The 14360-nt window shown below is 43.1% G+C and overlaps 1 protein-coding gene across 2 annotated transcripts; it reads left to right on the top strand.

The window, feature by feature from the left end:
- Window positions 1-2449: 2449 nt before the first annotated feature.
- Window positions 2450-9794, top strand: SNU13 (small nuclear ribonucleoprotein 13). Of its 2 annotated transcripts, XM_016135833.2 has the most exons (4): window positions 2450-2555; window positions 7437-7557; window positions 8391-8695; window positions 8811-9794. In XM_016135833.2, the coding sequence occupies exons 1-3, from the start codon at window positions 2553-2555 to the stop codon at window positions 8651-8653; spliced, it is 387 nt and encodes a 128-aa protein (XP_015991319.1). In that variant the 5' UTR covers window positions 2450-2552; the 3' UTR covers window positions 8654-8695; window positions 8811-9794. The 2 variants fall into 2 exon arrangements, with proteins under 2 accessions (XP_015991319.1, XP_015991318.1); XM_016135832.2 differs by having other exon boundaries at window positions 8391-9618.
- The last annotated feature ends 4566 nt before the right edge of the window (window positions 9795-14360 follow it).

The following is a 14360-nucleotide window of genomic DNA, read 5'->3' as shown; positions in this document are numbered from 1 at the left end:
AGACAAAAGCATAAACATTGTTGAAACCAAAAAATAACCAAACATCTCTTTATCCTGACTAATATGAGTGACTGCTATTCCTTTATCAATTAGAGCTTTAGAATCACTTCATTAGTCTACTTTGTAGATAAGATTTATTAAGATGCCCAATCATGAGATTACTCGCACTTCCTGGCAGCATCTAATCCAAAGCAAACCACACTTTCCTGACCCTGTCCCAAATCGCCTAACTCAAACCCAAATCCAATAGTAAATCCTCTCTAACATCCTTTTATTGAGAAGTCCCATAGTTCCTCATGGTGTGCGTTCTCCCTTGTTGCAATAAGTAATGATACTATAAGTGTGCTCCTGGCGCTCTTTGGCCGGAGGACATTAACAGTGGAGTGAGACTGTGACACTGGTCCAGCTCTCACAATCAGCTTCTCTCGAACCTCTGGGCTCCACCAAAGTCTTTTCCCAAATTCTTTTTTTGGTTGCTTGCCACCAAAGATTCCTAAGTGAAACAAGAACTCCCTAAGAACTCCCTTTGGGTCAAGCATAGTGCTGGGAGATAGGTACCCACAGTGTCCAAGGCAGCTACAAGCCCTGCTCTCATAAAGCTCTCAGTGTGCTTGGAAAGGTGGACACTGAATAAGGACATGGTCAATGAGTGTTACAAAGGACAAGGATAGAAGGCTATGGGTTCATCTAGTAGGGACAATTACCTGGTCTGAGTGATCAAGGAGGCTTCACTGAAGAGGTGATGAATAGGAGTTAGCTAAGCAGAACAGTGGAGCCCATTACTCCTGATAGAGGGAGATGGATGGGGTTGGACAGATTGAGTGTGCTCAGGGTAGAAAAAGAAGGTGGGTGAGGCTGTAACAGGGGGTTGAAGCAGGGAGCATTGAAGAGGGCCTAATAAGCCATGGCATAGTTTTAAAGTTTTGAGCACAGAATTGTGGTCAAAGACAAACTTCTAAGACAAATTGATCCTGATCATATGTCAACATTTATTAACTTACTAGTGAGGGAAACAGCAAGATACAAAAGGATGGGCTAGTTCTGAGAGAACCATGGAAATTGAGTAATTCTATAGTTGGGAAACAGAATTAATTAGATAAGGGTACTGTCTCATTACCCTTGGTCATAAAACTATCAAACCCCTATCAGTCATTAGTCATTACTGAGGAGATCTGGGATATGATGATCCAAGATGCCAGGCAGTCCAAATAACAATCAGAAATTGTTATAAAAGACATCAAAAAAGCAAATGATAAGGATACATCTGTGACCATAAATTGGATAATAAGGTTTCATTCCCTTAACAGTGATGGCTGATAGGTCCAATTAATATGAAAGCAGGAACCATGACCCAAGAGAGATAAAGAATGGACTCCAAATCACAGATTCTGTTCTTAAACTGGAGCCATTGGTGGACATTTCTTAATTTGGAGACAAAGTTTATTCTTTGACAATCATATATGATTTGTATAAGGTGAAGTTTGTTCTGGGGACTTTTGATATAATAAATGTTCAGTCCTGGAGCCAGCTCAAACCCATCCTATCACCCAATGCCATAACTTATCGGAGGCAAAGCAAATAGATGTGGTGGAAGTAACCCAGGCCCATAGACAAAAATCCTAGGGTCTCATTCTGGCTGTGCCACTGTCTCACTCTGTGAGGTGTGTAAGCGGCTTCCCCCGTCTGGGCTTCAGTATGTGTAAAATGAAGGGGCTGCGTTGCATGATTTCTAAGAGTCCTGCCACTTCTCTACTTCTAGATTTTCAAAGGAATTAACTGGAACTAGCCCTTAATGGTCTAGTTTTGGCTAGATCCAAGTGGTCCCACGATGTGCCTGGCATCACGTTGGAGAAAGATGAGTAAGGGCCATAAGAATCAGGGAGGACCTCTCGAAGGTGGTGAGGCATGAGTCTAGTCTTAGATAATGGAGATTTGGAGTAGCATAGAGAAAAGAACGAGAATGGCCAGAAGCATATGGGTGTCCTATGACATCTCCAAACTCAACCGGACAGAAACGAAACTCCCATCCCAAAACCTGCTCTTCTTCCTGAATTCCCTACTCAATTGATTCCATTTCTGGTAGACTCCACTCACCACCAGAAATGTTAACTAGGATATCTGAATATGAAGGAAACCATTTAGGATTACCGATCATTATCTCCATACCTTTCCCTCACTAGTGATAGGTCAAAACAGATTATTTTGAACACAAGCGTGTGCTCAAAGATAAATCGGTAATGGAATACTGACAACATTGAAACTTTGTTTTGGTGTTTTGTTTTTGAATGTTTAATTCATTGTTTCTGCCAATAACATATAGCAGAATGAGGATAAAAACAGCAAAATGCGGGTCCTCGCCCAGGCCAGAGGCTGTTTTCTCTCGGTGCCCCCTTAGCGAGCGAGGTCCGCCTACTCGCAGTGACGTCACTTCCGCTTCCTGCTGCGCGCGGCCATTTTTGCTCTTTCTTTGCTACTTTCCGGTCGAGGCAAGTGTTGCTGCTCTGACGTCGGCGGCCCTCTTTGAGGGAAGGCAAGACGGCGGAACCGCAGCCATGGTGAGTGCGTGCGCCCGGCCATAGGACCGGAAAGCGGAAGATTCGGGGTTCGGTTCACTCACTAGCCTGTCGTGGGTCTAAAACGCGCGCCGTCTCGGACGCTAGGCCCGGGGTTAGAGCCGCGTAGTCCCGCGTAGTCCCGCGTAGTCCCGGCACAGAGTCCGGTCTCGGGCAGCCGCGGGGTACCGACAGCCTGGCCGGAGGTAGAGGTCCTAACTGCTGTGACCCGGGGTGCAGCAGCCTTGCGCGTGGCCAAAGGCCTCTGGTGAACGGAGGGGTCATGGTCCAGCCTGAGAGGAGACCAACCCACGTGGGAGAGAGTAGAAAGTTGGATGAGGAAACTTGGCTCCATCTTTTTCATTTTGGGGGAGGGGATCGCTAGAGGATGGTGTGGAACCCTGGATTCGGATCAACGTCCCTTACCCCACTAACCCCATTGCTGATGTTCTGGAGAGGGAGATCTCCACGGGTCTGCGCCTAGAGCTTGCCGCGGAGTTACACGTGCCAGGCACCGGAAGGAGCCTTTGGCATTGGGGGGCCGTGGGGAATGTGGAGGATTCCCGAGCCCCGGCCTGGAGTACAGGAAAGGCTGGCTCCTCCTCCTGCGCAGCGGTAGTCGCAAATCCGAGGTCCTGGTAGCACCACGTGCGGCTCCTCTCAACTCATGATGATCTCTAACTTTTAATCGAATCGTGTAGCCCGGTAGCTGGTTTGAGTTGGCACGTGGTAAATTGCAAAGCATTTACACTTTCCTAATGAGGTTTAATTCTTTCACCGGAGCTTGGATCCCAGCGAGTACCTTATCCCGCTTCACTTCCCCAAACCCCTCCCACCTGCCCCTTTTTAAAGCTAGTAATACTTGGCTGAGCCTAGACTTTGAAGCTTCTAAACCAGTTTGGAATCAATGATCTCAGGTGGAACATAAGAGAAATTTCTCTCAACTGTAGAATGGGAATTACACTGCATGAGAATGTTGTGAGGATTAAATTAAGCCGATAAACACCTAGTCCTGATGCTTGGTACGGAGTGTGATCGCACAGTATTTGTTATTACATTAAACCCTTGCAGTATGGACTGTCTGGTGTACGGAGACCAAACTGATGAAACTAGAGGTTCATGTTAGCTAGTGGTATGATTCGCACACTAAGCAAATTTCAGCTGCTGTTTATAACATAGATGGTTTGGTTTTAAAGATTGAGCCGACCCTCCGTTGACTGGAGTCTTCCCCTTTTAATGCACTTGATGTTTATTGAGAGCTGAGAATCCTTACTTCAGAGTTGGGTTGTTAGAAACCACAATGAAAGTGTCTGACATTTTAAAAATAATTTTGAGGAGTGATTGGAATTAAAGTGTTGTTGGGTCCTTATTGTTTAGGAGGACGGTGACAGTGTTGATGAACATAAGATTTTGATAAAGACAAATGTGATTTCTCAGGGAGCTACCAAAAGAATAAAGATAAAAACTCCAATCTAGTAGATGAGGAAATAGCGGGAAAATAATAAACTCAAAGAAAGAAAAAGGAACAACATGTGGGACCGATAGAAAGCACAAAACAAGGAAGATTGGAATCCAGTATTAATTTACGCAGTCAATACTTAAGTAAATATAGAAAGGGACTAAATGCTTCAGCTAAAAGACAGATTGAAGTAAAAAGAAAGGAAAAGATAGGCCAATTTAAAAAGTAGTGTAGCCTATATAAACAAATAAATGGGTTTCAGGCATCTGTAAAGAGAGTGGCTAAAAAATAAGGGAGAAATAGGAAAATGACATAATTACAAGAAAAAATAGACAAATATGCAATCATATAGCATTTAAGTGTATAATTGTTGGATCATGAAGCCAAAACACCAGAATGAAAATAAAGGATTTGAACACCGCTACTAATAAACTTGATCTGGTGGTCATAGTGAATGTGGTAAATACTACACCTGACAAGTATAGAATACACTTTTCAAGCAAGAAACGTTTGTGAAAATTAGCCACCTACTGGATCATAAAGCAAGTTCAACAAATTTTAAAAGATTGATAATAGCACAGACCATGTTCTCTCAACCAAAATGCAAATAAATTAGGAATCAGTAAAAAAAAATGTTTGGAAAGAAGATATAACTAAGTTAAATAAATTATAAAGGAAATTCAGAAACAGAACTGAACAATAGTGAAAATACCACATACCCCAGGGCATGTAGGATACAACTAAAGTATTACTTGAAACCAAAAAAGGTAGGAAGAGAACAAAAGGATAAAATAACTCCAAAGAAATTAGAAGAGGGGGGAGCAGAAACTACTGGAATAAAAAATAGATCCTAATGTTATAGGACGGACAAAATCATAAGATGATTCTTTGAAAATTCCCCTCCAGTGAGGTTAATTAAGAAAATATGCAAAAAGGCATACATAGGGGTAACAACATGAAGAAGACGTAATCTACAGATGTGAAAAAGATAAGCTATTAAGCACAATTTGATACCTATAAACACAAAATCTTATGTTAAATGAACAAATGCCTGAAAAAATATAATTATCAAACCAATTCAAATAGAAATAGAAAAGTCTGAATAGTAAACTAAGTAAAATTTTTTAACCTGAAAAAATTCTAGACCTACGTTTTTAAATAGCTTTATTGAGATAATTTACATACCACAAAGTTAACCTGTTTAGAGTGTATAATTCAGTGGTTTTCATATATTTAGAATTGTGTGATTATCACTATTGAATTTTAGAGCATTTTTATCATCTGCAGAAGAAACTATATAAATTAACTGGTGGCTATAAAATAAAATCTTATTTAAGTTGGTTTTATCTGAAGAGTGCAAAATTGGTTTAATATTAGAAAAACTGAAAAAATTAAAAAGGTCCCATTCATCTGAGTCAGTACAAAAAATCCGATAGAATTTAAACACCAATTCATTTATAAAAGAAGAAATTCTTAGTATGCTAGGAAGAAGTGAATTTTCTTAATCTGAAGTATCTAGAAATAAGTCTAAAAAGATTGAGGCTTTTGGAGAAACAGTAAAGCTCTATTTAAAGCATTTAAGAGTTAAGTATATATGTTGTAAAGCATTGACAATTCTGGATCCTAAAGGTATTTTTGTCAGAATTAGCATTACATCAAACCTACAATCAGACAGGTTGTCCCAGCAGTCTTTTTTTGTGTGGGCCTTGAAAAGCGAATTCTAAAATGTGTAAATAAAGAGGCCTTTTTTGCCCACTTCATCAGGGAACTCCTCCAGCCATCTAATTCTTCATCACTCAGGCCATTGATGTCATTTCTACTGACATCACTCCTGTGTCATCCCCTTTTCCTCTGGGGGTAGGTCATTTTGGAGTTCTTATGGTCTCAGACAGTAGCAGATGCAATGGTGAGTGATCCCACCTGGCCATCACCCACAGGTCACCACCTACAACCACTGTCCAGCCTCCAGACCCAGGGTTAGACCGAGCCACCACCAGCAAACCACTCTGTGCGTGCCATGGTAACAGGCTGCACCCGGATTATATATGTGCAACATAAATATATATCTGTATGGAAACATGTATTTGTAAAAAGAATCACAGGGAGGGGGGAATGATAAATTAATGAAAATGCTTTAAACTCAAAAGATGGTATAAGGTGGGGGGAATGAAGTAGGGCACCCATTGTGTTACCTGCACAGTTATGTCGAAGCAGATCCCAGTGACATAACATTTTTTCCATACGTATTACAGTAGATAGCTATAAAACCAAGATTTTTAACAACTGCAGTGGGACTATAACACCCTAAAATTTAATACTAAGTATCAAATATCTAATATTAGAATCAAAGGCTTGATCACATTTTTTCTTTTTTTTCCCCCTACAACTATTTGATCATAGATGTTTTGTTCTTCAAGAGGGGCAATGAGACGTTCTTTTGTGATATTGGTAGCTATTAACCAATGTCCAGGTCCATTAATTAATTTATGTCTGGATTGATTCATTAATATGGGTTGCAAGGTGGTTATATTTAATTTATTATTTTTTATTCGATGGGATAACAATGTAAGAGGAACTTCTCATTTCCTATACAGTTACCTAGTGATATGATCTTTAGAGGAGAGGCAGGATAAATGCTTTATTATACTAGTTTTCAAAACACCGTTGATTCACTAGCATAGCTTTGACTTTGGAACCATTTGATGTTTTATACATTTGAAAAATAAAATTTAAAAGAATTTTTTTAAGCGAACTGAATACAAAGGAACCCTAATTGTACATCAAATTGTGATAACAAGGAAATTTTTAATTTAAATATGACTGGATGGCTTTAGTCGAATATGTTCTAAGAACAAAAAATTTATTGGTAGAAGTAGTACTGGTATAGCAGTTTTTAAACCATTTTGTATGTGTCATAGGGTCAAACCAATGAGAATGTTTTGATGTTTTGGGAACCAGGGTTCTTCCTGAGAACAGGGGGATTCGAATGTTGAATGGAGAGAACTTTGTGCCGCATTTCTGTAAATTGTGCCTTAATTTTGATTCAGTTAATTTAGGGTGGACTATGAAAATCCAAATTTAAAGATTACCCCTATGTGACTCAAATGGATACTGAGCCATCGGAGCCCATTTATAATCCATTTGCTCAAGCATTAGACTAAAGAGAGGCAAGTACATGAGCTTTAATATACATCAGTGAAATATGTAATTGCTGACCTTTTCTTAAAATCCTAATTCAGTTTTTCTAAGTCATGAGTGTGGGGGCCAGTGACAGTTAAATTGTGTGTGTGTGTGTGTGTGTGTAGGGGTGAGAGAGCAGGGATGCTGACCATTGGATCTGTCAGTTGTTATTTATTTAAAGTATTTTGCAACTTGTCTGGAACAACTCTGGCTCAGTTTGGCTGATGCTTTGATTCCCCCCATAGACTGAGGCTGATGTAAATCCGAAGGCCTACCCTCTCGCAGATGCCCACCTCACCAAGAAACTATTAGACCTCGTTCAGCAGTCATGTAACTACAAGCAGCTTCGGAAAGGAGCCAATGAAGGTAAGGCAGCCAGAGAGTGCTCCAGGGAGAATGTCGAAAGCCCCTGTCTCTGTCCAGGCAGGGTCCCTGGTCCAGATTTCCAGCATGGAAACAGGGCTGGGTACTCTTGGTTGGGACCAATGGGAGGACTTAAGAGCAGTATTTTGGCATTAGATTTGAAAGGTGAATGGACTAGAATTTTTTTAGATTGACCAGTTGTTAACATTTTGTCACATTCAACTTCTAATGAGAATGAGAGCCAGGATTTGAACTTGGGCAGTGTGGCTCTGGAGTCTCTGCCCGTGTCTAGTATTCAGCATTAATGCAGAGCGGTCCGTGGGCTAGCACTGGGCCACAGAGATAAGCAGTCAGGAGCAAACATTTGGGTGATACTGTGTGGCGTTGCACTTCTTCGGTGAGTTACATGTGTGGTGAGCTTTCCAGAAGTATTGATCATGGCACATGGGGATGGTAGAACCCTCACAGATCACAGAATCTGAGACGTGCTGCACTATACTGCTTCGTGTTGGCGGGGCTTGCATGAAAGCTGTTCCAGGCAAGAGGTGGTGGTGACTTGGACAGTGTGGTAGCAGAGGAAAGAAGTGGTTCAATTCAGGATGTGTTTTGACAGAACTGATGGGTTTGGTGCAGGGTTTGAAAAAGGCATTGAGGGTGACTGATTGGTGATTAAATCACTTGTTGCTTCTGAGGTTGTAGGACACAAAATTGCTTATGCCTGGGAGTTCTTCCCAGTCTTCTTGCACCTGTGTTTCTTGTCCTTGGAAATTGCTTCGTCGTGGCTTCCCTGCACAAACCCCATGTCACCTATTAGCCTCATTTCATTGTCTCCACAGCCACCAAAACCCTCAACAGAGGCATCTCTGAGTTCATTGTGATGGCTGCAGACGCCGAGCCCCTGGAGATCATTCTGCATCTCCCATTGCTGTGTGAAGACAAGAATGTGCCCTATGTGTTCGTGCGCTCCAAGCAGGCCCTGGGGCGGGCCTGCGGGGTCTCCAGGCCTGTCATCGCCTGTTCTGTCACCATCAAAGAAGGCTCACAGCTGAAGCAGCAGATCCAGTCCATTCAGCAGTCCATCGAAAGGCTCTTAGTCTAAAGCGGTGGCCTCTGCCCCTCTCCCACTGACTCCTCCCTCCGGGTTGTATATCATATTTTCTGTTAGCATGTATTTCCAGCTACTTTCTATTGTTATAAAATATTGTAGTACTAAGTCTGGTTTTTACACTTTTGTATTATTTTTGTTTGTCTTACAGGTCATCATCCGCCCCCCACCCCTACCCTAATCTTTTTTTCCACTTCCTGCTGTCTTTCCTCCCTTTCAAAAAATGAACTAATGCCCAGAACAGGCAGAAGCAGAGTGGTGACACCATTCAAAGGCAGGGAAGAGCCAGGATTGAGATCCAGTTCCACCTTTCAGGCACTAACTCCGTACTATGTGGGGGGCATGGTAACCACCACCCACTTGGTATCCCCTGTGGCTGGCATACATAATTATTCCATACGTGTTTAAATGATCTGGGGGTTTCCTTTGCTTTCCAGAGGATCATGTGTCATTTTTGGGAAAGAAGCATGTATTCTGTGAGGTGGTTCGTTATATGCCCAAGTGTCATTTGCTAACGTAACCCTGCCGTTTCCTTTTGGGAATGTGATGTTATGTTCCCCCCAACTCCCAGCTGGACCCCTGAGGGTGACAGGACAGCACCGTACCAAAGAGATATGTGCCGCAGAATTCCAGACGTGGCCCGGGCAAGTGAGTTATGGGGCTTAAAGGAGTCTGGAGGGGCAAGAGAAGAGGCTCAACTGGTTCCGGAATGAAGGATTTGATTCGGGACAAGTCATGGAGACCTAGAAGCTACAGCAGAGACGATGGGTCCGAGGAGACAGCCTCTCTGGTGACTGCACATTTCTTCAGTGGACACTTGGTATCAGCTCTGAGAGCCCTTAACCCTATTTCCTGCCAAGATGTGGGTCAAGTGTATATGTTCTTTATCACATCAGAAGGATAGTGCTAATGTGTCATTCTTGTGAGCATCTTAGTAAAAAAATATATTCATAGTCCAATTTAAAGAAAGCGTGATTCTTGGTAGGTCTCCAGCTAATACCTGAATGAAGAGCTACTTAGCATTATTAGAATGGTTTTAGCTTCTCAAACTTTCCACCGAGAAGCTGTGGAAACCCATCATTTCCTACCAGATGATTTCTGGTGGTTCAAAATATCTAATAAAGACTTAATGAGATGTTTTGACTCTACAACAGGGATTCTCACCCTCAGCAGTATTGACATTTTGGGCTGGAGAATTCTTTGTGGGGTGGGGGGTGCTGCCCCGTATGTTGTAGAATGTTCAGCAGCGTCTCTGGCTTTCACCCACTAGATGTCAGTGGTGACCTTAACCCCTTCCTCCAGACGTGGCCGGATGTTTCCTGGTGGCAAAGTCACCCCTAGTCGAGAATCATTTTGCAGAATTAGGGCTCCTAATAGACCTTCACACGTGCTGGAGAGTGTGGGGAAGGGGGATTGGTGTTGGTGACTGAAGCCACTGCCACCTCGCCTGCCTCTTACTTTTTAATCTAAGGGTAAGTGCCCTGAGAACCTGAGCCCGTAATGATCAGGTTGGTGAGGATATATTCGGTTTCCTCTTGGCCAGGTTGGGCCAGTGTACCCACTCCAGCAGAAAGCATGCCTGGGGAACCTGGACAGCACCCAGTCCTGCTGGGCTAGTCGTTTCCCCCAGCACAGCCCAGTGTTTATACGCCGTCATTCCCACCCCAGCAGTTTCATATTTGTGGATGGTGGAGTTTGAGGTGGTACTTTGTATTTTCTTTTATGGTATAAGTGTCTTTAAAATCGTACTCTAAAAGACTGAAATAGTTTGGGGGCCAGAGAGAGAAATCTAACCTCCACTTGAATAGAAGCCAGGGCTTACCTACGAGATCCCTGAGAAGGGTGGGGCAGGAGCTCCTGTGGTCTTCATCCTGGGCGCCCAGTCTACTCCGGGGTGTTAGTTCCCACAGCTACACGGCTGGCCTTCAAAGGGCAGGGTGTCAGTGTGTGGTCACCCGAAGACTGGCTCTTCCCTGCTCCTAATGGCCTCCACTGCCTGCCCTGTGTCTGCCTCCACCATGTTGCCTTTGCTTGGTTTCTGGAACACGCCACACCTGTTTCTTAAATTCTTTGTACTTCATATTCCTTTACTGCGCTGGTGGCTTTCTCCCCATGCTAGTCTTAATTCAAATATCAGTTTTCTGGGGCCTTTTCTCGTTACCTGTCTCGTTCTCTTCCCCCCAGCACTGTAACATTCTATACAACTTGTCCTCAACTAATTCTGAGATTGTTTTCTGATCGCCCTCATTGGGGCTAAAATTTAGGTGATGCCCTAGCACCTCCAGCAGTGGCCCAACAGATGCTCCAAAGGGTAGAATGAATAATTCTTAAAGTCCAGACATGGAAACAAGCAGGAAATCTGGTCACTTAAATCCAGCCACCTAATAATGAAGTAGGCTGCAAAATTTCACATATAAAATTTACTTTGGAGGAAATCCAGTGGCTTTCCTCGGGTCTTACAGGGTCTTCTGGACCCACACACACTGGTTCAGAACATCTGTTTTATAATAAGTTTCCTGAACCCCTTTTCCCAAGTGGACCTATGATGAAGGAATATTTTTGCATTTCCAATCTTGAAGAGATTATTCATCTGTAGTATTGTTAAGTACTAAACAATGCATTTCCATTGTCTTTAATCCCAAATTAAGGGGAAAAGGGAGAGGAGCTTGTTATAGGCATTTACTAGCCCTTAGTTGAGTGTCTCACATTTTGAAAAATCAGGTATATGCCTCCAGCATTCACAAATATATCTGTTTACAATGTAGCAGAGGTGGGTGGGTATAATTGCTTATTTTGTGAAAGAAGGAAAGAATCTTTAGTAGCAAGTCAGTATTCTCCACGATGCTCTGCAACCGGTCCCAAGATGTGCCCCCACCCCCACCCGCAATCCTCGTGGAATCCATGCCCTGCACAGTCTCAGCACACACCAACTCGGAGCTGGTCTGCAGCACTTGGAGTGTCATGGGATGATGTGACTTCCAAGGTTCTAAGAGATTGCAGCTTCTGCCTTCCTCTCTGGATCACTGACTAGGAGGGAAATCAACCATATCATGATGACTTAAGTGGCCTCTCAAGTGTCTCTTCAGGTCCCTAGCCAAAAGCTAACACCAACTTTGCCAGTCATAGGAAAGAGTCTCTGTCTCATATTCTTGAGGGATTTTAATTTATAGAAATGACTAAAGACATGGAAAGGTCAACACTATCAAAAGATGTTTCCCAAGAGTAGGGGGCACGCCACACCACGCAGGGCCACAGGGGACGCTTTAGGTCTTGGTTTTGGTCAGGCAGCAGAAGCAAGGGAAAATCTTAGGTTACAACCCTTACTGAGGTTTCATGGCAAAGGCAAAGCAAGGCAGTAACAGTTTAAGGTTGGCTAGTTTGAATAATCCCGTGGACTTTGGGAATTATAAAGGTAGTTGGTCTCTGGTTGCCTGGCTCTGGGATTATTCAGAACAGGGATAATATTGGTTTGGTGTGTCGGATAAAGGAGGTACTTGGCTTGCATGAGAAGTATGTTCTTAAGTTGGTAACTGTCTTTAGGAACTAGCTAAACATATCTGGCATTTTCCAGCAGTCTCTCCTGGGTCTGTAAGGCCCCCAAGATGGTCAAAACATTAGCTACAGAAAGTAAACATGATTAATGCAGCCTCCCTGTAAGCTGATCATCCAGCCTCAGTAGAGCCTGCAACAGACTGCAGCCCTGGCCAACATCTTGAACCCAACCTCAACTGACTTCAAGCCAGAACCACCCGCCCTATTCACTCCCAAATTCCTTATCAGCAGAAATGGCAAAAGAGAATTATTGTTTTTAAGCCAATCGCTTTGGGTAGTTTGTTACACAGCAATAAACAACAAAGATTGGAGCGGGTGATAAAAAGGTGAGGCTGTCTTGTGAAAGTAGCAATAAATCTGGTTATGTCAAAACTGCAGGGCTATAAGGAACACTGGACCGTTGGCAGGGCTCACACGCGAGGTGCTTCAGAGTGCCCAGAAGTAAATCTCATGTAGGACTGGCTTTCATTTGACGTGGTTACAATGAGGATAACTATATACTCGGGGACAGTTTGGGCTCACACCAGAAAGGCTGAACAGTCATCATAGCTCCTGCTCGCATGTAACAGGTGTGTTTTCCCCACGATATGGATTTGAGGTTAAAATTTCTGGATGAAGTGGATGACTAATCTCTCCCAGAGTTCATGGTCCTGCCTTTTCTTATTTTTTAATAAGACATTAAAACACATTACAGATGTTTCCTCTGCATCTGGCCTGGACGTGTATACACATGCGCACACGTTTGTTTCGTATAGTTTTGGCCAGATCGGCGCTGTCCAGATGCTGACCCACTTGCCCAGACCGCGGGCCGCTCGGGGGCGAACGCGCATGTGCGCCCAGTCTTTTCCATCGCCCGCAGCGCGCATGCGCGGGTCCCTTTCCGGGCGCCAGTACGTCACCACCGCCTGGCTGAGTGCAACATGTTTGCAGCGAGAGAAGTTTTAAGTTTTAAGGGGCACAGCTAGTACTCACTGAGCACCGTTTCAGTTTACGTGATTTCTCATATTATTTTCACCATTCCACGTTATTACTGTAAATATGAGGAAACTAAAGCTCAAAAATGCCATGGTCACTTGTATGTATGTGATGGAGCCAAAATGCAAATGTATTAAATTTGACTTATGAGCTTACAAAAGCCTAACAAAATTGTGTTTAGACATGTTCCTTCTCTCCTGGGGAGCTCAACAGCAGAGAAGGTAAGCATTGTTAATTTATAGAAAAACAGATCGCACAGCTGTTATTTACCATAGACCTCTGGTGGTAATTTTCTATCATTCACCTTACCAGTAGGTGTTTGTTGTTTGACCCTTGAATTCTCATTCTCTCCATTTTGTAAATAGGAGAACAGAGGAAAAGGAGTCTAGACTTGGATAAAGACCCGCAGGAGTGCATAGAAAAGCCTGGAACTCTCTCTAGGGCTTCTCATCTTTAGCCAGGAAATCCAGGGTTGAAGTCAAAGGCTCAGTGATGGTACTCATTCTTACCTTCCTACTTGTGGTGACTAGCCTAATTCTAGTCTGTACTGATAGTATTAGTGCCCCCCCTAGAATCCAGAGTTGTATAGCATGCGTCATTTAAAAAGAATGGTCTAATTCCTCAACATGAGTGAGCACTTACTGTTATCTTGCTGTATCTTCAAAAGCATCTTTTTAAAGTTTAATTTTTCAATTGACATTCAGTAAAAAGCATCTCTTCTAGTTGGAGAATTATTCTCCCTCTCCCCCAAATAAGGAAAGAAACCCAAACAAGAATATATATCTCCTTTCTGAACAAACAAACAAAAACAAATAAAAAAAAACTTATAAAGCTCAGAGTGAAGAACCCAAAACTGAAAGTCTCTTATAAGAGTAATTTGACCCTTCCTCCACCCGCCTCATGAGACCCTCATTCTAGTCCTGAAGGACACAGGACTTACAAACCCTGAATCTCGAGCCATCCTCGGAGGATGCAAACCCTTGCAGATGCTTTCTTTCCCTCTCTCAGCTAATTCTTCAAAAGCGGTAGCAGCAGAAAGAGCAGGAAAGGGACAGGGGGATGGAAGAGGGATGGGGAGTGGGGAGAACACAAAGAAAAAGACACTCCCTGCCACTTCCCCTTCTAACACTAGGACCCTCCTCTTCCCCTTCCCCTAATGCTCCCCCGAAAAATA

This window comes from Rousettus aegyptiacus, unplaced genomic scaffold (assembly GCF_014176215.1).
Source record: "Rousettus aegyptiacus isolate mRouAeg1 unplaced genomic scaffold, mRouAeg1.p scaffold_m13_p_2, whole genome shotgun sequence".
Classification (NCBI taxonomy): Eukaryota; Metazoa; Chordata; class Mammalia; order Chiroptera; family Pteropodidae; genus Rousettus; species Rousettus aegyptiacus.
This window is presented reverse-complemented; position numbering and strand designations above follow the sequence as displayed.